Here is a 27199-nt window from a genome sequence, read left to right as displayed (position 1 = left end):
TATTTCAATGGTGACAGACACACAGTGAGGTATATGTAAAGAAGGGCAAGCGTTAAAAGAGTGGAGTGGTGAGGAGGCTGCCCTTGCAAGTGGACGTACTCTGGCTCTCACCAGGGTAACAGAAATTGTCTGATGGGAAAAAGAGAGCTAAAAAGCACACACACACACACACACACACACACACACACACACACACACACACAGAGTAAAAGTGCCTCATCTGTCCGAGAAGTGAGGCGGCTACTGTCTTTTTCAGTAAGTCTTCTTATCCAGCTCATGATGAAATTACCTGACTACTAACACTGGAGTTGTACCTTAAAGCAGAGTAATGAGTGTTTCTAGGAAGTGCTGCAGCTCTCTGAAGAAAAATAATTACATCAATATAATAATAAATAAATGACACTATTTCAAACACAACTACATATTGTTATACAAAGTTGTTTTTATTTCCCACCCCATGACCCAATCATTTGGCATTAAAACCGAAAAACAAGGCAAGAAAATCAAGAATAAAAAGTGAAGAAATGTTTGTATTATAATGTATTTAACCATTTGTTCTGATTATCTAAGAGAAAAAGACTATTAGGAAATCTGACTTCAACAGAAAAATTCAAAATGCTTCCAAAGAAAATCAGAAAACTGATCTGTTTAGCCAGAGACCAGTGGTTCACAGTGTTTGATTCCGCGGTTTTTAAATTCCAGGTCCTTGTCTCACCCTAATGTCCCACGCTCCAAATGAAACCAGAAGTGCACCAACAACACCCATCCCTCCTCAACCTCTGCTGAGCACCGCAACAAACTAAAAACATTCTTGGTATTATTCTTTTAAGGAAATATTTTTTCTTTTTTTCTATATGCTAATCTTCTTTATATCATTTCAATTTTAGTATATGTGCTGCTGAAGTGAGCACATTTTAAGGATTTTTAAGCAAAAGTTTCTTTTCTCACACACAGTCATATAAAAGGGGTATTTCTGCTTTGTCCCCTCCCTGCCATCATACCAAAAAATAAGTAAGTACATAAATACAAATTAGAAAAGGTTAAATAAGACTGGCTTTTAAAACCCAATAAAGCAAGATGAGACAGAACTAGGCCTGAAGGGACTGGGAGAAGATTCTAAAATGCAAAGGGGGAAAAAAACCAGAAAAAAATGGCTTTCCAAAAACACTGAAACCCATGGTATGTGACAACTTTCTAAACCGTCTGGACTTTGGTAGGAGTGTCACGTTTTCCAAAGCTGACTTCTGGAAATCTTAACCTGGATTCAGAAAAATTCCAGCAAAGTGAGCCAACAGCCAGGAAGAGATTATTTTGCAAGGGAAAGGGGGTCATTCTATTTACAAACATATATAAATAGAAATAAAGGCCACATACCTGGGAGAAAAGCTCACTAAAAACTCCCACACCAACCTGAACTTTCCTAGCTGCTAGATTTTTTCCACCTGTTAAAAAACTAAAAATTACTGAAGACCAGGCACAAAGCACAAAAGAGCATGCGTATATTTGGGGGAGGAAGAAATCGACATGGTATGCTGGAAAGTTACCAAAAGCCACGGAAAAAGCTTCATCTGCACTCTTTCAAGAGGCCAAGGGAAGCCATTTTCAAATCCAACTCAAGTCACAGGACATCATCAATTCAATCCCCAGAGAGGATTTAGTCAGCAAGGACCTACCTATGCCACAAACTGATTTTACTACACGCCTTGCACACGTGCCAGTAATAACAGTTATCTACTTGAAAACTTTGCTTCACAGACCTTCCACCTTTCCCAGTTGCCTGAGTTATTCTCTTTAGGAAACATGCAATGACTTCATTAATTATCATCTCTGGCTCCAGAAATGGGAACCACTTAGTGGGCACAGCTTAGAAGTATAATGGCTGCTTCTTCAGGTTTCTGCAGCTCATGTTGGCCTTTTTTTTTTTTTTTTTTTTGAGACAGAGTCTTGCTCTGTCACCAGGCTGGAGTGCAGTGGCGCAATCTCGGCTCACCGAAACCTCCACCTCCCGGGTTCAAGCGACTCCCCTGCCTCAGCCTCCTGAGTAGCTGGGACTACAGGCGTGCACCACCACGCCCGGCTAATTTTTTTGTATTTTAGTAGAGATGGGGTTTCACCACGTTGGCCAGGATGGTCTTGATCTCCTGACCTCATGATCCACCCACCTCGGCCTCCCAAAGTGCTTGGACTACAGGCATGAACCACCGCGCCTGGCCTGGAGGCTCTTAATGGTCCCCCAGAGTCACCTGCTCTACCTGCAGAGCGGCAGTACTACCGTAACTTGCTCTACATAGACAACAAGGCCATTTTCAGCTGTTACTTAGAAACTTACTTCTTGGCAATATTAGCTTTAAAAGATAAAAAAGAAATCTTATTCTACAGGGTTGGAGAAAGGGAAAATAACACAAAAGCACACTTCAGTCTCCGTTGATTCTGCAATAGTCACAGCTGAGTTCAGAGGCTGCCTTTCTTCTCACCAGCCCATCTCCAGGCTGTGCAGTCACAGGAAGAACAGGTTCTCGCACAGCTGGATGGCTGGTTCATGATGCAGGATGTGTCCTGACAGGAAAGCTAGCTTGTGGGCATATTTGCAAGGAGCTGGAACTCTGATGGTGCCAGGCCAATTCCAGTACATGTGGCACAGTTTGAAAGTCAGCCTGTAGGCCAAGAAGAAAATATAATTCTCATCATCCTCCACCTTGAATTTGTGGCATGCAATACAATACAATACCCACAGGGATATGACACAGAGCACACCTTCCTGAAAACTGGGGAGCAGAGGAATACATGATGCAGCCTTTTAGAATCATTATTTTTAAGTGGACTTGTTTCTATTCCTACTATTCATAAGTCAGACGACATGGGTAAATCTTCTCAATGTAGGCATTTCCCAGTTTTTTATGTTTTTGTTTTTGTTTTTGTTTTTAAGACGGAGTCTTGCTCTGTTGCCGAGGCTGGAGTGCAATGGCGCAATCTCGGCTCACTGCAACCTCCTCCTCCCGGGTTCAAGCAATTCTCCTACCTCAGCCTCCCGAGTAGCTGGGATTACAGGCATGCGCCACCACGCCCAGCTAATTTTTCTATTTTTAGTAGAGATGGGGGTGAGGGGTTTGCCATGTTGGTCAGGCTGGTCTCAAACTCCTGGCCTCAGGTGATCCGCCCGCCTCAACCTCCCAAAGTGCTGGGATTACAGGCAAGAGCCACTGCACCCGGCCTCCTGTTTTTATAGGAACAGGAGGAAAACAAAGAGAAAATATTTCTTGTTTACAAGAAAAGGCTGGAGAAAGGTAAGTACCCTAGTGGAGTATTTATATAATCTGAACTCAATGACGTTGGGTCTCAAGTCTGGCTGTATATCATAATCGCCTGGAACAGATTTAAAAAATACAGATGCCTCAGAATATTTGGGGGGAAGCCTGGCATCAATATTTTTTAAAGCTCTTTAAGTAAAAGTAATTTTAATATAAAACCAGGATTTCTAATCACTCCTCAAAAAGACACCAGTATTGTTACAGATATGAAGAAGAAAGTCAAGAGGTAAATATATTTGGGGCTGAACAGTGAACCCATCTTAGCTAGCACGCTGGAATTATTTAAGAAAGAGAAAGAGTAAGTTACTGACGGGCCCACCTCTGCATATGATCAGGGCTCAGGTTTGCGGTGTTGAGAACACAGACATAATGCGTAGGAATGCCACAGCCCTGCCGTACATGATGGGCAAGAAGGTAGAAATCCACCCTAGGAAGGAAAAACCACAAATCAGTGATATGGTCGGATTCGGCCAGACAGAGCTGGCAAAGATCCTGGAGATCATTCTAGTTCCTTCAACTAAGGCTCAGAGAGGTCAAATGATTGGACCAAGGACACAGAGGCCAGGCCAGTATTAGAACCCAGGTCTCCTGATTCAAGAGGCTACTGAAGAATGGTGGTGGTGGTAGCAGGCTGGGTGCAGTGACTCACACCTGTAATCCTAGCACTTTGGAAGGCTGAGGCAGGCAGATTGCTTGAGCCCGGGAGTTCAAGACCAGTCTGGGCAACATGGCAAGACACTATCTCTACAAAAAATATAAAAATTAGTTGGGCATATGCCTATTGTCCCAGCTACTCAGGAGGCTGAGGTGGAAGGATCACCTGGGCCTAAGGAGGTTGAGGCTGCAGTAAGCTGAGATCACATCATTGCACTCCAGCCTGGACAACAAAGAGAGACCCTGCCTCAAAAAGGAAAAAAAAAAAAAAAATGGTGGTAGAAACTCCCTTATCTACCTTTAGAAGTTAAGCATACACTATCTTAGCAAAACAATGCATGTTCAACTTTACACTTAAGAGGTAAAAGCTTTCTTGTTTTTAAATCTTTTTTTGTTTTGAAACAAATCTCTCTCTATTGCCCAGGCTGGATTACAGTAGCCTGATCTGAGCTTACTGCAACCTCTGCCTCCTGGGTTCAAGCAATTCTCCTGTCTCAATCTCCTGAGTAGCTGGGATTATAGGCATACACCATCACACCTGGTTAATTTTTGTATTTTCAGTGGACAGGGTTTTGCCATGTTGGCCAGGCTGGTCTTGAACTCCTGACCTCAGGTGATCTACCTGCCTCGGCCTCCCAAAGTGTTGGGATTACAGGTGTGAGCCACCGTGCCAGGCCCTTAAATATTTTTTAAAGCTTCATTCTTTTAATGGTAGCATCTCTGAGATTCTAGTCCACACCTCTCCAGGAAACCTCCCCATTCCAATACTCAGGAAAGCGATAACATCTCCAACTTATTCTTCCTCCAATACTACATATTTTACTCACTTACCACTCACAGCTTGTTATTGTATGATCTACCACAGTTCCAGGAGTAGGAGTCACAAAGTGCTGAGGAGCAGCCAGATATAGATTAGTACTGATTTTCTTCTGAACTACAAACACCACCATCTTGGGCTGATAATTCTCAAAAGCCTCAAAACACTTCTGTAGTTGAGGAATCTCATAGTTGGCAACTGTCTTCAGTTGGCCATCAGACACTCCATCACGGTATACCACAATCTTCTCTGGTAGACAGTGGTTCACCTGAAATGACAGCCAGGATGTGGTGACTCACAGGGCCCTCAGGCTACGGACCACAGTCAGTGACAGGCCCACTCACATTGTGCAACCTGGAATCAGGGCAGATCCTTTTGCAGTTAGTCTCAAAGCTACTGTGCCTAGAGGGCAGGGAAAAAAAGCTTCTGATCATTTTTAGACTTCCTTGGGGTAGTAAAACACGCCTGGTGCAGCAAAGGTGTTATAAAACATGAAAGCAAAACAAGCAAGTTATGAGTCACATGCATACGGCTTATCCACAAACAATGCAAACAAGTTCAAAGGAATGGTGGGAAAACTACAGGCTGAATCAATTTTCCTTCTACTTGGATTTAACACTAATAACTGTCTGGGCAAAGAATAAGGTAAAAGTGTTACAGAAATTCTAACATAAGACCACATATGCCACAGATCCGCCGCCATCAGATTTTTACCTATTGGCAACATTTCAAGTTGCCAATGGGTAAAAGGACCTTTACTAAGTATTATCCTACAACCTGGTATGCTGTGAAACATTTGTACTGGAACTAAGTAATGAGCAAACAGCTAGATATGTGAATTGTCTATGGGTCCAAATTAAATTAAATGCTTGCTTGAATCAATTTGAAGAATACTTTTTTCCCCACTTAGGGAATATAATTGTGTTCTAGTTGTGTTCAACTTTTTTCTTTTTTTTGAGACGGAGTCTGGCTCTGTCGCCCAGGCTGGAGTGCAGTGGCGTGATCTCGGCTCACTGCAAGCTCCGCCTCCCAGGTTTACGCCATTCTCCTGCCTCAGCCTCCAGAGTAGCTGGACTACAGGCGCCCGCCACTATGCCCGGCTAATTTTTTGTATTTTTAGTAGAGACGGGATTTCACTGTGTTAGCCAGGATGGTCTCGATCTCCTGACCTCATGATCCACCAGCCTTGGCCTCCCAAAGTGCTGGGATTACAGGCGTGAGCCACCGCGCCCGGCAGGTGTTCAACTTCAATAATTCAAGAAGGGCCAGGCACGGTGGCTCACGCCTGTAATCCCACTACGTTGGGAGGCCAAGGTGGGTGGATTACCTGAGGTCAGGAGTTCAAGACCAGCCTGGCCAACATGCTGAAATCCCATCTCTACTAAAAATACAAAAAGTAGGAGGGCATGGTGGCGAGCACCGTAATCCCAGCTACTTGGGAGGCTGAGGCAGGAGAATCACTTGAACGCAGGAGGCGGAGGTTGCAGCAAGCTGAGATTGTAACAAGAGCGAAACTCCATCTTGAAAAAAAATAAAATAAAATAAATTCAGGAGGATAAGTTCAGTTCAACTTAAAATGGAAGTTCTCTTTAAAAGTGCCTTAATTTAATTTGGTTTTGATTCTAGTGGAGTGTGGTTCATTCTAAGTTTGTGTTCACGCTTACCCTCAAAAACCTAAATTATGGGCTGGGCATGAGTGGCTCACGCCTGTAATCCCAGCACTCTGGGAGACCAAGGTGGGTGGATCACCTGAGGTCAGGAGTTCAAGACCACCCTAGCCAACATGGTGAAACTCTCGTCTCTACTAAAAATACAAAAATTAGCCAGGTGTGGTGGTGCACACCTATAGTCTCAGCTACTCAGGGGGCTGAGGCAGGAGAATTGCTTGAATCTGGGAGGTGGAGGTTGCAGTGAGCCGAGATTGCACCACTGCACTCCAGCCTGGGTGACACAGCGAGATTCTGTCTCAAAAAATACAAAAACAAAAACAAACAAAAAAAACCACCTAAAAACCTAAATTATGAATTAGGTTTAGATATAAATTACATATATGTATGCACAGGTTACACTACATGAAAATGTGATTTCCAAGAATACTTTTAAAAAATAAGCACTTAGAATCCCTTTAAAAAGTTCTGAGTTTCAATTTTTTCTTTTTTTTTAAATAATTGAGGTCTCACTCTGTTGCTCAGGTTAGACTGCAGTGGTGCAATGATAGCCACTGCAGCTTCAAACTCCTAAGCTCAAAAGATTCTCCTGCCTTAGCCTGTCAAGTAGTTGGAACTACAGGTGCTTGTCACTATGCCAGTTAATTAAATCAATTAATTTTTTTTGAAACAGAGTCTCGCTCTGTTGCCCAGGCTGGAGTGCAGTGATGCAATCTTGACTTACTGAAATCTCTGCCTCCCAGGTTCATGCAATTCTTGGTCCTCAGCCTCTCAAGTAGCCGAGACTAGCTGGGACTACAGGTGTGCACCACCATGCCTGGCTAATTTTTGTATTCTTAGCAGAGACGGGGTTTTGCCATGTTGGGCAGGCTGGTCTCAAACTCCTGACCTCAGGTCATCCGCTTACCTTGGCCTCCCAAAGTGCTGGGATTACAAGCGTGAGCTACTGCGCCCAACCTAATTTCATTTTAAAACATTTAGAACTTTGGGAGGCCGAGACGGGCGAATCACGAGGTCAGGAGATCGAGACCATCCTGGCTAACACACAGTGAAGCCCCGCCTCTACTAAAAATATGAAAAAATTAGCCGGGCATGGTGGCTGGTGCCTGTAGTCCCAGCTACTTGGGAGGCTGAGGAGGGATAATGGCGTGAATCCGGGAGGTGGAGCTTGCAGTCAGCCAAGATCGCGCCACTGCACTCCACCTGGGCCACAGAGCAAGACTCCGTCTCAAAAACAACAACAACAACAACAACAACAAAACATTTAGAGACAGGGTCTCACTATGTTGCCCAGGCTGGTCTCAAACTCCTGGCCTCAGGTGATCCTCCTCCCTCAGCCTCCCAATGTGCTGAGATTACAGGAATGAGCCACCACTTCTGGCCCAGAATTTCAAATATTTTATTAATGACCCCCTTTCCTAAGAAGCCTCAAGCATTACAAGTATGTAATTCATCCTCACAGTCTCAGATTGCCCCAGTTTATGATACCTTTATTTTTTTTGAGACGGGGTGTCACTGTCTTGCCCAGGCTGGAGTGCAGTGGCACCCTCTCTGCTCACTGCAACCTCCACCTCCCGGGCTCAAGCCATCCCTCCTGCCTCAGCCTCCGGAGTAGCTGGGACTATAAGTGTGTGCCACCATGCCTAGCTAACTTTTGTATTTTTTGTAGAGAGAGAGGTTTCACCATGTTGCCCAGGCTAGTCTCGAACTCCTGGACTCAGTGATATGCCTGCCTTGGCCTTCCAAAGTGCTCAGATTACAGGTGTGAGATACCACACCTGACCTGTAGTACCTTTAAAAAAATTTTTTGGCTTTCCAGCATCTACTCCATCTTTTCTCGGTAATAGCACTTGAGTTTCCTCCTGTCTGGTGGGACTATTAGTCAGTGTGCCCTAACCCAACCCAAGGCTTCCCAACCTGTCAGCACTACTGACATCTGTCGGTGGATAATTCTTCATCCTAGAGGGCTGTCCTGTGCACTGCAGAATCCACATTTAACATCATCCCTGGCCTCTATCCACTAAATGCCAGGAGCAATCTCTCACCCTTATAACTAAAAATGCCTTTATATATCACCCGCTGGGAGGACAAAATTGCTCCCAGTTGAGAACCACTTCACTAACCAAAGGATGTGTAGATGACTCAAGCCACACCAACAGACTGCTCCTCCCCTGCTCTCCATCTTGAGTAGGGAATGAAAAACACTGGAATTTGGCCCTTCAGTGGCAGTGCCCCTTCAGGCCCCTGCTTCTGAAACCCCAGGAGTTAGCCTGAATCATGCCCATTTTCCAGCCTGTGGCTCCACCTTCTCACCAATCCTCTGAGACTCTGCAGGATCTTGCCAATTTCTATTCTGCTCAAATTACCAGTTCCTGTTAATTCCCAGACTCCTAACTGACTCGCTGTGTTAAAAGGTAGATAACCCAGGAGCTCAGATCTGGAAGAAACCCCTCATTTGACAGACAAGGAAACAGAGCGTACACTGGATTTGGGATCAGGAGACCTTGGGACTGAGTCTGACTCTGCTGCTCCTTTAGCTATGACCTTCAGGACTCAGTTTCTTCAGTTGAGAAGTGAAGAAAAATGATCACCTCATCTTCTCAGGGTTGTTAAAAGGGATAACGTAAAATCTTAAAATATATATATATATATATATAATATATACTGTACACAAAAGTTGAGACTGAGCTATATCAAGGATATATAGATATTCCAAAGCACAAAGAAGGGACTTAATAAATCAACAGAGTGAGAAATAGAGGGCCGGGCACAGTGGCTCACGCCTGTAATCCCAGCACTTTGGGAGGCTAAGGCAGGCGGATCACTTGAAGTCAGGAGTTTGAGACCAGCCTGGACAACATGGTGAAACCCTGTCTCTACTAAAAATACAAAAATAAGCCAGGCATGGTGGCGTGCACCTATATAATCCCAGCTACTTGGGTGGCTGAGGCAGAAGAATCGCTTGAACCCGGAGGGCAGAGGTTGCAGTGAGTGGAGTTTGTGCCTCTGCACTCCAGCCTGGGTGACAGAGTGAGATTCCATCTCAAAAAAAAAAAGAAAAATAGAAATCAAATTTGACCTTGGTAATTACTGACATCACCTCCTTCTTTAACATTTGCCAACCAACCACTGAGTTCAAGGCACCACACTCAGCCCTATGTAGGCCTCCAACAGAACTGAAAGGAATCAAGGAACTGAAAAATCTAAAAATAATCAACAATGTTAAGCTGTCTAGGTCATCCAGTTTATTTTCTTCATTTTATAAGTTATAAAACTATGGTTGAGGGAGGAGTCAGAATATAAGACAAATTACAAGGCTGAAACATAACTCCTAAATGTGTTTTTTTTTTTCTTTTTTCTTTTTTTGAGACAGGGTCCTGCTCTATCACTCAACCTCCTGGGCTCAAGCGATCCTCCTGACTCAGCCTCCTGAGCAGCTGGGACTATAAGCATAGCTGGGACTACAGCAATGTGCCATCAAGCCCAGCTAATTTTTTAATTTATAGTAGAGACACAGTCTCAATATGTTGTCCACGTTGGAACTCCTAAATGTATGTTATAAAAATCACTTCAGGGCCGGGCGCGGTGGCTCAAGCCTGTAATCCCAGCACTTTGGGAGGCCGAGACGGGCGGATCACGAGGTCAGGAGATCGAGACCATCCTGGCTAATACGGTGAAACCCCGTCTCTACTAAAAAATACAAAAAACTAGCCGGGCGACGAGGCGGGCGCCTGTAGTCCCAGCTACTCGGGAGGCTGAGACAGGAGAATGGCGTGAACCCAGGAGGCGGAGCTTGCAGTGAGCTGAGATCCGGCCACTGCACTCCAGCCTGGGCAGCAGAGCAAGACTCCGTCTCAAAAAAAAAAAAAAAAAATCACTTCAATACTCAGTAGACACATGAAACAGTAAGTATTGAATGCTCTTGAAAACAAGACTGTGCTTATTAATCTTGGTATCCCTTGGGCAAGGGTTAGTTAGGCAAAAAATATCTGCTGAGTGTTTGAGATGTTTTTACGTGTGGCTCCATTCATTCACGGAACAAATACTTCGTGTCCACTAGATATGAGCCATTGCATTTATCTCAGAAAATTAAAACATTATTATTTTCAAGATGGAGTCTTGCTCAGTCACCCAGGCTAGAATGCAATGGCATGATCTAGGCTCACTGCAACCTCCGCCTCCCAGGTTCAAGTGATTCTCCCGCTTCAGCCCCCCGAGTAGCTGGGATTACAGACATCCGCCATCACGCTTGGCTAATTTTTGTAGTTTTTTTTTTTTTTTTTTTTTTTTTTTTTTTTTTTTAGTAGAGACGGGGTTTCACCGTGTAGACCAGGATGGTCTCGATCTCCTGACCTCGTGATCCGCCCGTCTCGGCCTCCCAAAGTGCTGGGATTACAGGCTTGAGCCACCGCGCCCGGCCTAATTTTTGTAGTTTTAGTAGAGATGGGGTTTCGCCATGTTGCCCAGGCTGGTCTCGAACTCCTGACCTCAAGTGATGTGCCTCACTGTCTCAGCCTCCAAAAGTGCTGGGATTATTACAGGCATGGGCCACCGCACTCAGCTAAAACATTATTTTAATACAATCTAGATCCTCACGGAACTCAAAAAGGGGAGGCAGGGAGGCAGACACATAAAGTAAATGCCCTCAATATATTATAAATAACATAATAAAGATATAAATAAAATGCTTTGGCAACAGAGGAGTGTAAGAGATTTGCTCCCTAGAGGGAGAAATGTGTCAGGAAAAGGCATAAAGAATGAGTTGGCCGGGCACAGTGGCTCACGCCTGTAATCCCAGCACTCTGGGAGGCCGAGGTGGGTGGATCACCTGAGGTCAGGAGTTCGAGACCAGCCTGGCCAACACGGTGAAACCCCGTCTCTACTAAAAATACAAAAACTAGCCAGGCGTGGTGGTGGGTGCCTGTAATACCAGCTACTTGGGAGGCTGAGGTAGGAGAATCACTTGAACCCGAGAGGTGGAGGGTGCAGTGAGCCAAGATCACACCACTGCTCTCCAGCCTGGGCAACAGAGCACGACTCCGTCTCAAAAGAAAAAAAAAAAAAAAAAAAAAAAAAAAAAGGCCGGCAGCAGTGGCTCACGCCTATAATCCCAGCACTTTGGGAGGCCAAGGTGGGTGGATCACGAGGTCAGGAGATAGAGACCATCCTGGCTAACATGGTGAAACCCTATCTCTACTAAAAAAAAAATACAAAAATACTAGCCGGGCACGGTGGCAAATGCCTATAGTCCCAGCTACTCGGGAGGCTGAGGCAGGTGAATGGTGTGAACCCGGGAGGCGGAGCTTGCAGTGAGCCGAGAGCGCACCACTGCACTCCAGCCTGGGTGACAGAGTGAGTCTCCGTCTCAAACAAACAAACAAAAATCTGTTTATGTTAACATGCTGAATTGATTGATTGACTGATTGACTGAGACAAGGTCTTGCTCTGTTGCTCAGGCTGGAGTAAAATGGTGTGATGATGGCTCACGCAGTCTTAACGTCCTGAACTCAAGCAATCCTCCAACCTCAGCTTCCTGAGTAGCTGAGACTACAGGGATATACTACCATGACCAGCTAACCTAAACAATTTTTATACATACAAGGTCTCACTATGTTGTTCAGGCTGGTCTTGAACTCCTGGGTTCAAGTGCTCCTTCTACCTCAGCCTCCCAATGTGTTGGGATTACAGCCAGGAGCCACTCTGCCCAACTAAAAATTTTCCGTAGAGATGGGTCTTGCTATGTTGCCCAAGCTGGTTTCAAACCCCTGAACTCAAAAGATCCTGCCACCTCAGCCCCCTGAGTAGCTGGAACTACAAGCATGCACCACTATGCCTGGCTTATTGTGATTTCTAAGTAAATTAATAAACATTGAAAATTTTACCTTCTAATATGCTAATTATTGACAGATATGTATCCATATAAATAAAAACTCTTTGGGGGCCTTCAATAATATTTAAGAATATAAAGGGGCCCGAATATCAAAAACTTTGAGAACTCCTGAACTAGAGATACAAATCTAAATACAGATATTAAATTAAATAAATCACATGTGAGCTTAAGATTATCTGGGGGGCTTCAGGTGGTGAACCATAAATTCTGAGAAGCCCCACAACTCAGGACATCTGGAAAAGCTGGGCAAAATATGAAAACATGTAGTTTGTGAAGGCCTTAGATGCAGCATAGCATCAGAGGAGGAAGGACGGGGCTCAGGCGAAATCAGTCAAGCATGCGAAGGCATGCTTCCCTGGCAGGGCTGCTGATTCCACCAAGGGAACTAAAAAGCTGTCAGGTGGAGGAGTGCTTTTTATTTTGAACAGCTTTACTGAAATGTAGTTTGATATACCATAAAACTCATCCTTTTATTTACTATTATTATTTTTAGAGACAAGTTCTCACTCTGTCGCCCAGGCCTGAGTACAGTGGTGTGATCATAGCTCACTACAGCTTTCAACTCCTGGCCTCAAGCAATACTCACACTTTGGCCTCCCAAAGCTCTGGGATTACAGATGTGACCCAGCACACCTGGCCAAACTCACCCACTTAAACTATACAATTCAAAGTTTTTTTATACTTTCAGAATTTTGAAACCATCACCACTATCTAATTTTAGAACATATTCATCACCCCAGCTGGGCATAGTGGCTCACACCTGTAATTCCAGTACTTTGGGAGGCCGAGGTAGGCAGATCACGAGGTCAGGAGATCAAGACCATCCTAACACGGTGAAACCGTCTCTACTAATAAAAAAAAAACAAAAAAAAATTAGCCGGGCATGGTGATAGGTGCCTGTAGTCCCAGCTACTCAGGAGGCTAAGGCAGGAGAATGGCGTGAACCCAGGAGGCGGAGCTTGCAGTGAGCCGAGATCGAGCCACTGCATTCCAGCCTGGGGGACAGACTGAGACTCCATCTCAAAAAAAAAAAAAAAAGAACATATTCATCACCCCAAAAGGTAATCCCATATCCACTGGCAGTCACTCCCCCAGTGCCTCCTTCCTTTGACTCCTGGACTACTAATGTGTTTTGTCTTCATGGGTTGGACTACACAAATAAAATCATAAACGGTTTATGTTTAAATAATTTGACTGAACATAATGTTTTCACAGTTCATCCATGTTGCAGTATGTCTCAGTCCTTCATTCCTTATTACAGAATAATATTCCATTGTATGCATGTCACATTTTGTTTTGTCCATTCGTCAGTCTGTGGACATTTGTGGATTTTTAAAATTTCATTTTATTTTTGAGACAGAGTCTTGCTCTGTCGCCCAGGCTGGAGTGCAGTGGTGTGATCTCAGCTCACTGCAACCTCTGCCTTCCAGGTTCAAGTGATTCTCTTGCCTCAGCCTCCCTAGTAGCTGAGATTACGGATGCACACCACCACGCATAGCTGATAGTTTTTGTATATTTAGTAGAGATGCGGCTTCGCCATGTTGCCCAGGTTGGTCTCGAACCCCTGGCCTCAAGTGATCCGCCTGCCTCAGCCTCCCAAAGTGCTGGGATTATAGGTGTGAGTCACTGCACCTGGCCCATTTGTATTATTTCAATTTCTGGTTATTATGAATAATGTTGCTACAAACACCTGTGTATAAGTTTTTGTGTGGACTTATGTTTTCAATTTTCTTGGGTACATACCTAGGACTAGAATTCTTGGGTCATGTGGTAAATCTGTTTAACTTTGATTTTTATTTTATTTTACATATGGAGTCGATGTTGCCCTGGTTGGAGTACTGTGGCTATTTACAGGTGTGATCATCACACACTACAGCCTTAAACTCCTGGGTTCAAGTGACCCTCCCACCTTATCTTTAAGAGTAGCTGGGACCACAGGCTTGCACCTCCAAGCCCGGCATGTTTAACTTTTTAAGGAACTGCCCAACTGGTTTCCAAAGTGGTTGCACTATTTTACAATCCCATTACCAATCTATGAAGTTTCCAATTTCTCCATGTCCTGGACAACACTTTTATTACTTGTCTTTTAAATTTTATCCTCTGCCCCTCCAGGTTTTTAAGCAATTCTCTGCCTCAGCCTCCGGAGTAACTGGGATTACAGGCGTGTGCCACCATATCTGGCTAATGTTTTCGTATTTTTAGTAGAGACGGGGTTTCACCATCTTGGCCAGGCTGGTCTTGAACTCCTGACCTTGTGATCCCCCCACCTCGGCCTCCCAAAGTGCTGGGATTACAGGCGTGAGCCACCGCGCTCAGCTACTTAATTTTTTTCTTTTAAAAGATCTTACTCTTGTCACCAAGGCTGGAGTGCAGTGGCACAATCGCAGCTCACTGCAGCCTTGACCTCCCGGGCTCAAGCCATCTTCCTACTTCAGCCTTCTGAGTAGTTGGGTCCACAGATGTGCACCATCGTGCCCAGGTAATTTATTTTCATTATTTATTTATTTATTTAATTTTTTTGAGACGGAGTCTCGCTCTGTCACCCAGGCTGGAGCGCAATGGCGCGATCTCGGCTAACTGCAAGCTCTGCCTCCCGAGTTCATGCCATTCTCCTGCCTCAGCCTCCTGAGTAGCTGGGACTACAGATGTCCACCACCACGCCCAGCTACTTTTTGTATTTTTAGTAGAGACGGGGTTTCACCATGTTGGCCAGGATGGTCTCCATCTCTTGACCTCGTGATCTACCTGCTTCGAACTCCCAAAGTGCTGGGATTACAGGCATGAGCCACCGCGCCCAGCCATTTATTATTTTTGTAGAGATAGGGGTCTACCTATGTGGCCCAGGCAGTCTCAAACTCCTGGGCACAAGCAATCCTCCCATCTTGACTTCACAAAGAGCTGGGATTACAGGCATGAGCCATCATGCCTGGCCTCTTTTAAATTTTAGACATCCTTGTGCATATGATGTGGTACCTCACTGTGTGTCTGTGCATTTTTAAATTAAGAGACTATTTTTTAGAGGAATTTTCAAGTTTACAAGAAAACCTGAGGCAATAGTACAGAGTTCCCATATGCCCTCCCACCCTCTATTCCCATCCATAAACAGTTTTCCCTTTTGTTATCATACCGCATTACAATACATTTGCTACAACTGATTACTAAATGTTGACACATTATCTATAGTCCAGTTTACATGTGTTGTACAGTTCTATGAGTTTTGACAAATACATAATATTAGCTAGTTTCACTGCCCTAAAAATCCTGTGTGCCACCTATTCCTTTCTTCCCCTCCCAAACCATTGACAGTCACTTTTTACTGTCTCTACATTTGTGCCTTTTATAGAATGCCATTTATCATATGGCTGGAATCATATATAGCCTTTTCAGATTACCATCTTTCACTGAGCAATATGTATTTAAGATTCCTCCATGTCTTTTCATGGCTCAATGGCTTATTTCTTTTAACACAATTAATATTCCTTTGTCTGGATGCATGACAGTTTATCCACTCACCTACTGAAGGACATCTCTGTTTCCAAGTTCTGACAATAATGAATAAAGTTGCTATAAACATTCACCTGCAAGTTTTTGTGTGGGCGTAAGTTTTCAACTTATTTGGGAAAATATCAAGGAGCGTGACTGCTGGTATGTGTATGTAAGCACATATTTAGTTTAGTAATTAGCTGCCAAACTGTTTTCCAAAGTGGTTATACCACTTTTATTCTCACCAGCAGTGAATGAGCGTTCCTGTGGCTCCACACCCTCACCAGCATTTGGCATTACCAGTTTTTGAATTCTGGTCATTTACAGGTGTGTAGTGGTATCTCATTGTTTTAATTTGCAGTTCCCTAAGGGCATGTGATATTGAACATCTTCTTGTAAGCTAATTTGCCATCTATCTATTTTTGAGATGGAGTCTCGCTCTATCACCCCGCTTGGAGTGCAGCAGTGCAATCTTGGTTCACTGCAACCTCTGCCTCCTTGGTTCAAGCGATTCTTCTGCCTCAGCCTCCTGAGTAGCTGGGATTGATTACAGGCATGTGCCACCATGCCTGGCTTTTTTTTTTTTTTTTTTTTTAAGAGATGGAGTTTCACTCTTGTTGCCCAGGCTGGAGTGCAATGGTATGATCTCGGCTCACCGCAGCCTCTGCCTCTCAGGTTCAAGCGATTCTCCTGCCTCAGCCTTCCTGAGTAGCTGCGATTACAGGTATGCGCCACCACGCCCGGCTAATTTTGTATTTTTAGTAGAGATGGGGTTTCTCCATGTTGGTCAGGTTGGTCTTGAACTCCCTACCTCAGGTGATCAGCCCACCTCGGCCCCTCCCAAAGTGCTGGGATTGCAGATGTGAGCCACCACGCCCAGTCTAATTTTTGTATTTTTAGTAGAGATGGGGTTTCACCACATTGCTCAGGCTGGCCTCAAACTCCTGGCCTCGTGGTCTGCCTCATCCTCCCAAAGTGCTGGGATTACAGACGTGAACCACCACACCTGTCCTTACTTATCTATACACTTTGGTGAGATGTCTGTTCAGGTCTTTTGCTGATTTTCTAATTGGGTTGTTCATTTTCTTACTGTTGAGTTTTAAGAGTTCTTTGTATACTTTATAACAGTTCTTCATCAGATATGTGTTTTGCAAATATTTCCTCCTAACCATGGCTTGTCATTTCATTCTCTTATCAGTGTTTCCCAGCAGTTTTTAATTTTGATGAATTTTCGATGAAAATTTATCAATTTTTCCTTTCACGGGCTTTTGACATCATATCTAAAAAGTAATCACCAAACTCAGTCATCTAGATTTTCTATGCTATCTTCTATAAGTTTTATAGTTTTGCATTTTAATCATATGTCTATAATTTTAGTTTTTGCAAAAGGTGTATGGTCTATGCATGGAGTTTTTTGCATGTAGGTGGCTACTTGTTCCAGCACCATTTTTTGAAAAGACCACTGTTTTTCCACTGACTTGCCTTTGTTCCTTTATCAAAAATCACTTGACTATATTTGTGTGGGTCTACTTCTGGGCTTTCTATTCTGTTCCACTTAGCTATCTGACTGTCTTTTCATCATACCACACAATCTTGATTACCGTCGTTTTTACAGTAAGTCTTTAGGCTGGGCAGTATCAGACCTCTGCAGTAAGTACTGTGTTGGCTATCCTGTGTCTTTACCTCTCCATATAAACCTTAGAATCAAGTTTGTTGATATCCACAAAATCACTTGCTGGGATTTTGAGTAAGATTGCATTCAATCTAGCAATCAAAGTTGGCAAGAATTGACATCCTAATGATATTGAGTCTTCCTATCAATGAATACAGAATCTCTCTCCATTTTTTAGATATTCTTTGATTTTTTCATCAGTTTTATAGTTTTCCATGTGTACATCTTGTATGTAATTTGTTAGGCTGAAACCAAAGTACTCCATTTTCTTCTGCTAATACAAACATTTATCGGCTAAAATTTCAAATTCTGATTGTTCATTGTTGGTACACAGAAATGAAATTGATTTTTTTTTTTTTTTTTTTTTTAAGCAATAGCCTTTTGTATAACTGTGCATCCTACAACCTTGCAATTCTCACTTACTAATTCTAGCAGGGTTTTGTTGTTGTTGGTGTCTTGGGGTTTTCTACATAGACAATCAGGCTATCTGCAAAAGCAGTTTTGTTTTCTCCTTCCCCATCTGCAACGCTTTAATTTCCTTTTCTTACTGCATTAGCTAGGACTTCCAGCATGAAGTTGATTAAAAGTAGTGATAGGCCGGGCGCGGTGGCTCAAGCCTGTAATCCTAGCACTTTGGGAGGCCGAGACGGGCGGATCGCGAGATCAGGAGATCGAGACCAACCTGGCTAACACGGTGAAACCCCGTCTCTACTAAAAACTACAAAAAAACTAGCCGGGCGAGGTGGCGGCGCCTGTAGTCCCAGCTACCTGGGAGGCTGAGGCAGGAGAATGGCGTGAACCCGGGAGGCGGAGCTTGCAGTGAGCCGAGATCCGGCCACAGCACTCCAGCCTGGGTGACAGAGCGAGACTCCGTCTCAAAAAAAAAAAAAAAAAAAAAAAAAAAAAGTAGTGATAAAGACTATAGCATCTATCTTAGGGGGAAAGCATCTAGTTTTTCACAATTAAGTATGATATTAGCTGTAGGTTTTTTGTAGATTTTTAAATCAATTGATGAAGTTCCCCTCTATTCCTAATTTGCTGGGAATCCGTTTTTTTTTTTTTTTTTTGAGATGGAGTTTCACTCTTGTTGCCTAGGCTGGAGCGCAATGGCACAATCTCGGATCACCACAACCTCTGCCTCCCAGGTTTAAGTGATTCTCTTGCCTCAGCCTCCTGAGTAGCTGGGATTACAGGCATGCACCACCATGCCCAGCTAATTTTGTATTTTTAGTAGAGACTAAAAATAGTATTTTAGTAGGGTTTCCATGTCGGTCAGGATGGTCTCCAACTCGTGACCTCAGGTGATCCGCCCACCTCAGCCTCCCAAAGTTCTGGGATTACAGGCGTGAGCCACCGCACCTGGCCTTTTTTTTTTTTTAAATCATGAATGAGTGTCAAATGATTTTTCTTCATCTACTGAAGTGGTCGTACGATTTTTCTTTAGTTTGTTGATGGATAGATTGCATTAACTGATTTTTGACTGTTGAACCAGCCTTGCATAACTGGAATAAAACCCACTTGGTGATTTTACTAGCTTCCTAGGGCTGCTGTAACAAAGTATCACGAACTGGGTGGCTCAAAACAGCAAAGATTTACTCTCTGATGGTTCCCAAGGTATCAGCAGAGCCATGCTTCTCCCAAAGGCTCTATGAACAAATTTTTGCTAGGCTGCAGTGGTTCATGCCTATAACCCCAGCACTTTGGGAGGGCAAGGCGGGAGAACTGCTTGAATCCAGGAGTTACAGACCAGCTTGAGCAACACTGTGAGACCCTGTCTTTGCAAAAAAATTAAAAAATTAGCCAGAAATGGTGGCACATTCCCATAGACCCAGCTACTCAGGAGGCTGAGGTGGGAGAACTGCTTCAGCCTGGGAGGGAGTAAGCTATGATCATGCCACTGCACTCCAGCCTGGGTGACAGAGCAAGACTGTCTCAGAAAAAAAAAGAAAAAAACTTTGTCTATTCAGGATTCTGGTGTCTCAATCCTTGGCATTTCTGGCTTGTAGAGACATTCTTCCAATCTCTGCCTCCTTCTTCCCGTCACCTTCTCCCGTTTCTCTGCATCTTCACATGGTGTTCTCCCTGTCTGTGTCCTATCCCTGTCTTCTTACAATAATACCCATCACTGGCTTATGGCCCACTCTAATCTGGTCTTACCTCATCTTAATTTGATTGCATCTACAAAGACCCTGCTTCCAAATATGATCATATTCACAGGTTCCAGGTGGACATAAATCTGGAGGATCGTTAATTTAACTTAGTATAGTCTCAATGCAGAATTCTTTTTACACAGTTAGGTTCATTCTGCTAATGTTTTGTTGAGGATTTTTCTGTAGATTTCCTTTCTTGCAATGCCTTTACCTGGTTTTGGTGTGAAGTGGCATCTCATGGTTTTGATTCCCAACTCCCTAATGACAAATGATATTTAGCTTCTTTTCATGTGCTTAATATTTGTATATACTCTTTGAAGAAATGTCGTCAAAATGTTTGCCCATTTTAAAATTGGGTTGTGCTTTTCTTGTTGAAAGAATTTTTTTTTTTTTTTGAGATGGAGTCTCGCTCTGTCGCCCAGGCTGGAATGCAGTGGCCGGATCTCAGCTCACTGCAAGCTCCGCCTCCCAGGTTTACGCCATGCTCCTGCCTCAGCCTCCCGAGTAGCTGGGACTATAGGCGCCCCCCACCTCACCCGGCTAGTTTTTTTTTGTATTTTTTAGTAGAGACGGGGTTTCACCGTATTAGCCAGGATGATCTCGATCTCCTGACCTCGTGATCCACCCGTCTCGGCCTCCCAAAGTGCTGGGATTACAGGCTTGAGTCACCGTGCCCGGCCCGAGTTGTAAGAATTCTTTATATATTCTGGATACTAGAACCTTTGTACACATATCGGATGAATGACTTCTCCCATTGTATGCACTTTTAACTTTCTTGTGTCTTTTGAAGCACAAAAGTTTTTAATTTTGATCAAATCTATTTTTTCTTTGGTTGCTTTTGCTTCCAGTGTCATATCTAATAAACTGTTGCCTAATATTAATAGAGATGGTCACAAAGATTTACATGTATGTTACCGTCTACAGTTTTACTTTTTTTTTTTTTTTTTTTTTTGAGATGGAGTCTCACCTGTCGCCAGGCTGGAGTGTGCAGTGGCATGATCTCAGCTCACCACAACCTCCAACTCCCGGTTCAAGTGATTCTCCTGCCTCAGCCTCCTGAGTATCTGGGATAACAGGCATGTGCCACCACACCCAGCTAATTTTTTTGTATTTTTAGTAGAGATGTGGTTTCACCATGTTGGCCAGGATGGTCTCGATCTCCCGACCTCGTGATCTGCCCACCTCGGCCTCCCAAACTGCTGGGATTACAGGCATGAGCCACCACGCTCGACCAGTTTTATAGTTTTAATTCCTACATTTAGGTCTTTGATCCATTTGGAGTTACTCTTTGTATATTGTGTACAGAAGAGCTTCAATGTCATTCTTGTGTATGTGGATATCCAGTAGTCCCAGTACCATTTCTTGAAAACATTATTCTTTCCCGCACTGAATAGCAAACTTGCTGAAAATCAGTTAACCGGCCATAGGCACATGGGTTTATTTTTGGACTCTCATTTTTACTTCACTGATTTGAGTCTATCTCAATGCTACTACCACAGTCTTGTTTATCTCTGTAGCAAGTTCTGAAATTAGAAACTGTGAGTCTACTTTGTTCTTCTTTTTAAAGATGTTCTTGACTATTCTGTGATTTTGCATTTCCATATGAACTTGAATATCTGCTTATCCACTCCTGCAAAAAAAAATGTTACTTTTGCAATGGATCTTGTTGCATTTGTAGATTCACATTTGGAGAGTTAAACCAAAGTACGCCATTGTTTTCTGCTAATACATAAATGTTGTTTTTATTTATTTATTTTTGAGATGGAGTCTCGCCCTGTCACCCAGGCTGGAGTGCAGTGACGTGATCTTGCCTCGCTGCAACCTCTGCCTCCTGGGTTCAGGCAATTCTCCCGTCTCAGCCTCCCTATTAGCTGGGATTACAGGCATGCACCACCATACCCAGCTGTTTTTTTTGTTTTTTGCATTTTTAGTAGAGATTGGGTTTTGCCATGTTGGCCAGGCTGGTCTCAAACTCCTGACTTCCGGTGATCCGCCCACCTCGGTCTCCTAAAGTGCTGAGATTACAGGCCTGAGCCACCACACCTGGCCATAAATGTTGTTTTAATTTCAAATTCCAATTGTTCATTGCTGGCACACAGGAAAGGAACTGACTTTTAAGAGACTGACTTTTTGTGTAATAACTGTGTATCCTGCAACCTTGCAATTCTTGCTTACTAGTTCTAGCAGGTTTTTTGTTGTTGTTGGTTCCCTGGGATTTTCTACATAATCATGCCAACCGCAAAGACAGTTTTCTTTTCTCCTTCCCAATCTTCCCAATATCGCATCTTAACAATAGTCTTCCAATCCATAAACATGAGATGTCTTTCCCTTTATTTAGATCTTCAATTTCTTTTTCCTTTTTTTTTTTTGAGACGCAGTCTGGCTCTGTCGCCCAGGCTGGAGTGCAGTGGTGCGATCTCTGCTCACTGCAAGCTCTGCCTCTCAGGTTCACGCCATTCTCCTGCCTCAGCCTCCCGAGTAGCTGGCACTACAGGCACGCACCACCACACCTGGTTAATTTTTTCTATTTTTAGTAGAGAGAGGGTTTCATCGTGTTAGCCAGGATGGTCTCCATCTCCTGACCTCATGATCCACCCGTCTTGGCCTCCCAAAGCACTGGGATTACAGGCGTGAGCCACTGCGCCCGGCCCAATTTCTCTTTTTTGAGATGGAGTCTTGCTCCTGTCGTGCAGGCTGTAGCAGTGGCATGATCTTGGCTCACTGCAACCTCCATCTCCCGGGTTTAAGCAATTCTCCTTCCTCAGCCTCCCGAGTAGCTGGGATTACAGGCATGCACCACCACACCCTGCTAATTCTTGTATTTTTAGTAGAGATGGGGTTTTGCCATGTTGGCAAGGGTGGTCTTCAACTCCAGCCTCAGGTGATCCACCCGCCTCAGCCTCCCAAAATGCTAGGATTACAGGCGTGAGTCACCACGCCTGGCCTACATCTTCAATTTCTTTAACAATGCTCTGTCGTTTCCAGTATGTCTAGTATTATTCATTTATTTAGAGACAGAGTTTTGCTCTTATTGCCCATGCTGGAGTGCAATGGCACAATCTTGGCTTACTGCAACCTCTGCCTTCCAGGTACAAGCGATTCTCCTGTCTCAGCCTCCCAAGTAGCTCGGATTACAGGCAAGCACCACCACGCCCAGCTATTATTATTATTATTTTGTATTTAGTAGAGACAGGGTGGTTTCACCATGTTAGTCAGGCTGGTCCAAACTCCTGACCTCAGGTGACCACCCACCTCAGCCTCCCAAAGTGCTGGGATTACAGGCGTGCACCACCGCACCTGGCCTAGTATCTTTTTTGTTAAAAATTTTTCCTACATAGCTTATTTTTATGTTATCATAAATTGTTTTCTGAATTTCATTTTTGGATTGATCATTGCTAGTGTACAGAAATACAACTGATTATTATGTACTGATCTTGTATCTTCAACCTTGCTGCCCTCATTTATTAGCTCTAATTGTGTGTGTGTACTCTTTAGGATTTTCTATATACAAGTTCCTTTCATTGTTTTACTTCTTTTCCAGTCTGGATCCTTCTGCAGTTTTCTTGTGATGGCTTTTGTTTGGCTTTAGCATCAGAGTAATACTGACCTCATAGTATAAGCAGGGAAGTGTTCCTCCTATTTTGGGTGAAGTTTGTAAAAACAAAACAAAACAAAACTGGTTTCTTATTTAAATGTATGGTCTAATTCCAAAATTTCAGTTATTTTGTGTATTTCCAGGGATTTGTCCATTTAGGGCATCTAATTTGTTGGTATATAGTTGTTCACAGCATTCTCTTATAATCCCTGCATTTCTGTAAGGTCAGTGGCAATGTTACCGCTCTCATTCCTGATCTTAGTTATCAGATTCTTCTATTTTTCATAAATGGGCTAAGCTAAAGGTTGTCAATTTTATTTCCTTAAACCAACTTTTGGCTTCATTGATTCTTTTTCTAGTCTCCATTTCATTTATTTATGCTCTAATCTCTACTAATATTAATATTTTTAGAGACAGGGTCTCACTATGTTACCCAAGCTCGTCTTCAACTCCTGGGCTCATATGATCTCCCACCGCAGCCTCCGGACTACTTGTAACTACAAGCGTGAGCCACTGCACCCAGCTCTCTAATGTCTATTATTTCCTTCCTTCTCCTTGTTTTGGGTTTAGTTTGTTGTTCTTTTCTGTTTCCTTAAGGTGGAAGCTAGTTTGTTTTTAGATCTTTATTATTTTAAAATACAGTGTTTATACCTATAAATTTTCCTCTAAGCACTGCTTTACTTACATCCATAAATTTTGATATGTTTTTAGTTTTCAGTCATCTCCCAATTATTTCCTAATTTCCGTTTTAATTTCTTCTTTGAGCCACTGGTTATTTTGGAGTCAGTCTTGTTTAATTTCCATGTATTTGTGAATTTCCCAAATTTCCTTTACTGATTTCAAATTTCATTCTATTGTGGGTTGAGAATATATTTTGAAAGATTAAAGTCATTTTTATATGTATTGAGCCTTGTTTTATAGCTTGTCATGGAGAGCAATGCCACATACATTAAGAAGAGTGTGTATTTGGTGGCTGGGTGGAGTGTTCCATAAATGTCTGTTAGGTACAGTCAGACTACATACAGTGTTGTGCAAATCTTCCATTTCCTTGTTGATCTTATGTCTAATTGTTACATCTAAGACTGAAAATAAAGTTTTGAAGTCTCAAACTATTGCTGAATTGCCTATTTCTCCCTTTAATTATATCAGTTTTTGTTTCCTGTATTTGTGGGTCTCTACTCTTAGGGGCACATATATTTATAATTGTTATGTCTTTCTCATGGATTGACCCTTTTGCTATTATAAAATGTCATTCCTTGTCTCTATTTACAAGTGTTATTCAAAAGTCTGTTTTGTCTGAGGCCGGGCACAGTGGCTCACACCTATAATCCCAACACTTTGGGAGGCTGAGGCAGGTGGATCACTTGAGGCCAGGAGTTCCAGACTAGCCTGGTCAACATGGTGAAACCCTGTCTCTACTAAAAATACACACACACACACACACACACACACAAAATTAGCTGGGTGTAGTGGTGTGCACCTGTAATCCCAGCTACTCGGGAGACTGAGGCAGCAGAATTGCTTGAACCCAGGAGGTGGAGGCTGGAGTGAGCCAAGATCATGCCACTGCACTCCAGCCTGGGCGACACAGCAAGACTCCGTCTCAAAAAAATAAAGTGTATTTTGTCTAATATTAATCCAGCTATTTCATCTCTTTTGGTTACAGTATACCTATACTAGGCAGAAAGATTGCTTGAGACCAGGAGCTCAAGGCTGCAGTGAACTATGATCACACCACTGCACTCTAGCATGGGCAACACAGACCCTGTCTCAAGAAAAAATAAATAGGACTACAGGCACGACCACTACGTCTAGCCACATTTTTCTTTTAATTTGTACTGTCAACCACTATCTTTTGAGTGTTGAGTCCATTTGCACTTAATTTAATTATTAATAAGGTGAGATTTACATCTACCTTTTTGCTATTTGTTCTTCTATCCCTCATATCTTGGTCATTCTTTGATTTTTCCATTACTGCCTTATTTTGTATTAAATAGCTATTTTCCAGTTACTGTTATAATTCTCTTATTTACTATATATTTTGGAGTTATTTTCTTAGTGGTCCTTTTGGGGATTAAAATTAACATCTTTTTTTTGTTTTTTTTTGGAGACAGAGTCTCACTCTGTCTCAGCATCCCGAGTAGCTGGGATTACAGGTGCCTGCCACCACACCCAGCTAATTTTTGTATTTTTAGCCGAGATGGGGTTTCACTATGTTGGCCAGGGTGGTCTCAAACTCCGGACCTCATAATCTGCCTGCCTCGGCTTCCCAAAGTGCTGGGATTACAGGTGTGAGCCACCACACCCAGCTAAAATTAACATCTTCATTTACAATAATCTTGCCAGGCACAGTAGCTTATATCTGTAATCCCAGTGCTTTGGGAGGCTGAGGTGAGAGAATAACCTAAGCCCAGGAGTTCAAGACCAGCCTGAACAACAGAGAAACCCTGTCTCTGTCTCTACTAAAAACACAACATTAGCGGGGCGTGGTGGCGCATGCACGTAATCCCAGCTACTTGGGAGGCTGAGGCAGGAAAATCACTTGAAGCGGGGAGGCGCAGGTTGCAGTCAGCCCAGATTGCGCCACTGCACTCCAGCCTGGGCAACAAGAGCGAAACTCCATCTCAAAAAAAAAAAAAGAAGAAAAGAAAAAAACTTTTAAAAGTTATTAGGCACAATGGTGCGTGCCTGTAGTCCTATCTACTTAGGAGGCTGAGGTGAGAGAATCACCTGAGCACAGGGAGGTCAAGGCTGCGGTGAGCCATGATCAGGCCACTGCACTCCAGCCTGGGTGACAGAGCAAGACGCTGTCTCAAAAACATAAAAAAATAAAATTTACAACAATCTCATTTGCTTGGTTAACGCAAAGTTATTTTGGTAATATACAAACACTTTGCTCTCATGTGGCTCCATTCCCTCCCATCTCCTTCATGTCTTTATTGTTGTACAAATTACATCTTTACACACTGCATTCATATCCAGCTACATTTACAATTACTGCTTTGTTTGTTGGTCTCTTAATCAGAGAGAAGAAAAATTACTAGCATAAATACATTTTGGCTGTCCTTTATATTTATCTATGTAGTTATTTATTCTGGTGGTACTTATTTCTTCATGTGAATCCAAGTTACTGTCTAGGTGTCACTTCATTTCAGTGTAAAGGACTCCCTTTAGTATTTCCTGTAGGACAGGTCTGTTAGTGACAAATTCTCCTGGTTTTTGTTTATTTGGGAATATCTTAATTCCTCTTTTTTTTAAAAAAAGACATAATTCACATAGCATAAAATCCATCATTTTAAATTGTACAATTCAGTAGTTTTCAGTGTATTCACAAAGTCATGTACCTATCAAAATTATCAAATTTTGTATTTTCTTTTTTTTTTTTTTTTTTTTGAGACAGTCTCACTCTGTCACCCAGGCTGGAGTGCAGTGGCATGACCTTGGCTCAATGCAACCTCCGCCTCCTGGGTTCAAGTGATTCTCCTGCCTCTGCGTCCCGAGTAGCTGGGGCTATAGGCACCCACCACCATGCCCAGCTAATTTTTGTATTTTTAGTAGAAATGGGGTTTCACTACAGGTGGGAGCCACTGCACCCTGCCCCAAATTTTCTATTTTCATCACCCCAAAAAGAACCTTGTCCCCTGGGCCAGGCAGGGTGGCTCACGCCTGTAATTCCAGCACTTTGGGAGGTCAAGAAGGGTGGATCACCTGAGGTCAGGAGTACGAGACCAGCCTGGCCAACATGATGAAATCCTGTCTATACTAAAAATACAAAAAATTACCAGGCATGGCAGTGGGTACCTGTAATCCCAGCTACTCGGGAGGCTGAGGCAGGAGAATTGCTTGAACCCACAAGACGGAGGCTGCAGTGAGCTGAGATCACGCCACTGCACTCCATCCAGCCTGGGCAACAAGTGAAAACTGTCTCAAAACAAAAACAAAAACAAAAACAAAAAACAAGGC

The 27199-nt window shown here is 43.2% G+C and overlaps 1 protein-coding gene across 3 annotated transcripts in view; it reads right to left on the bottom strand.

Moving 5' to 3' along the window:
* Window positions 1–389: 389 nt before the first annotated feature.
* Window positions 390–27199, bottom strand: part of PIWIL2 (piwi like RNA-mediated gene silencing 2) — a 95601-nt gene continuing 68791 nt past the window's right edge. For 2 of the 3 annotated variants that reach the window (XM_010365364.2, XM_010365365.2), the window contains exons 21-23: window positions 4794–5047; window positions 3628–3735; window positions 390–2654 (exon numbers count right to left, since the gene is read on the bottom strand). In XM_010365364.2, coding sequence (XP_010363666.2) covers window positions 2498–2654; window positions 3628–3735; window positions 4794–5047 — 519 coding nt within the window. In that variant the 3' untranslated portion in view covers window positions 390–2497. The remainder of the gene's footprint in view (window positions 2655–3627; window positions 3736–4793; window positions 5048–27199) is intronic. The other variant, XM_010365366.2, reaches the window with a different exon arrangement.

Source organism: Rhinopithecus roxellana, chromosome 9 (assembly GCF_007565055.1).
Source record: "Rhinopithecus roxellana isolate Shanxi Qingling chromosome 9, ASM756505v1, whole genome shotgun sequence".
Lineage (NCBI taxonomy): Eukaryota > Metazoa > Chordata > Mammalia > Primates > Cercopithecidae > Rhinopithecus > Rhinopithecus roxellana.
The sequence above is the reverse complement of the archived record's forward strand: the minus strand, read 5'-3'. Positions and strand labels throughout refer to the sequence as shown.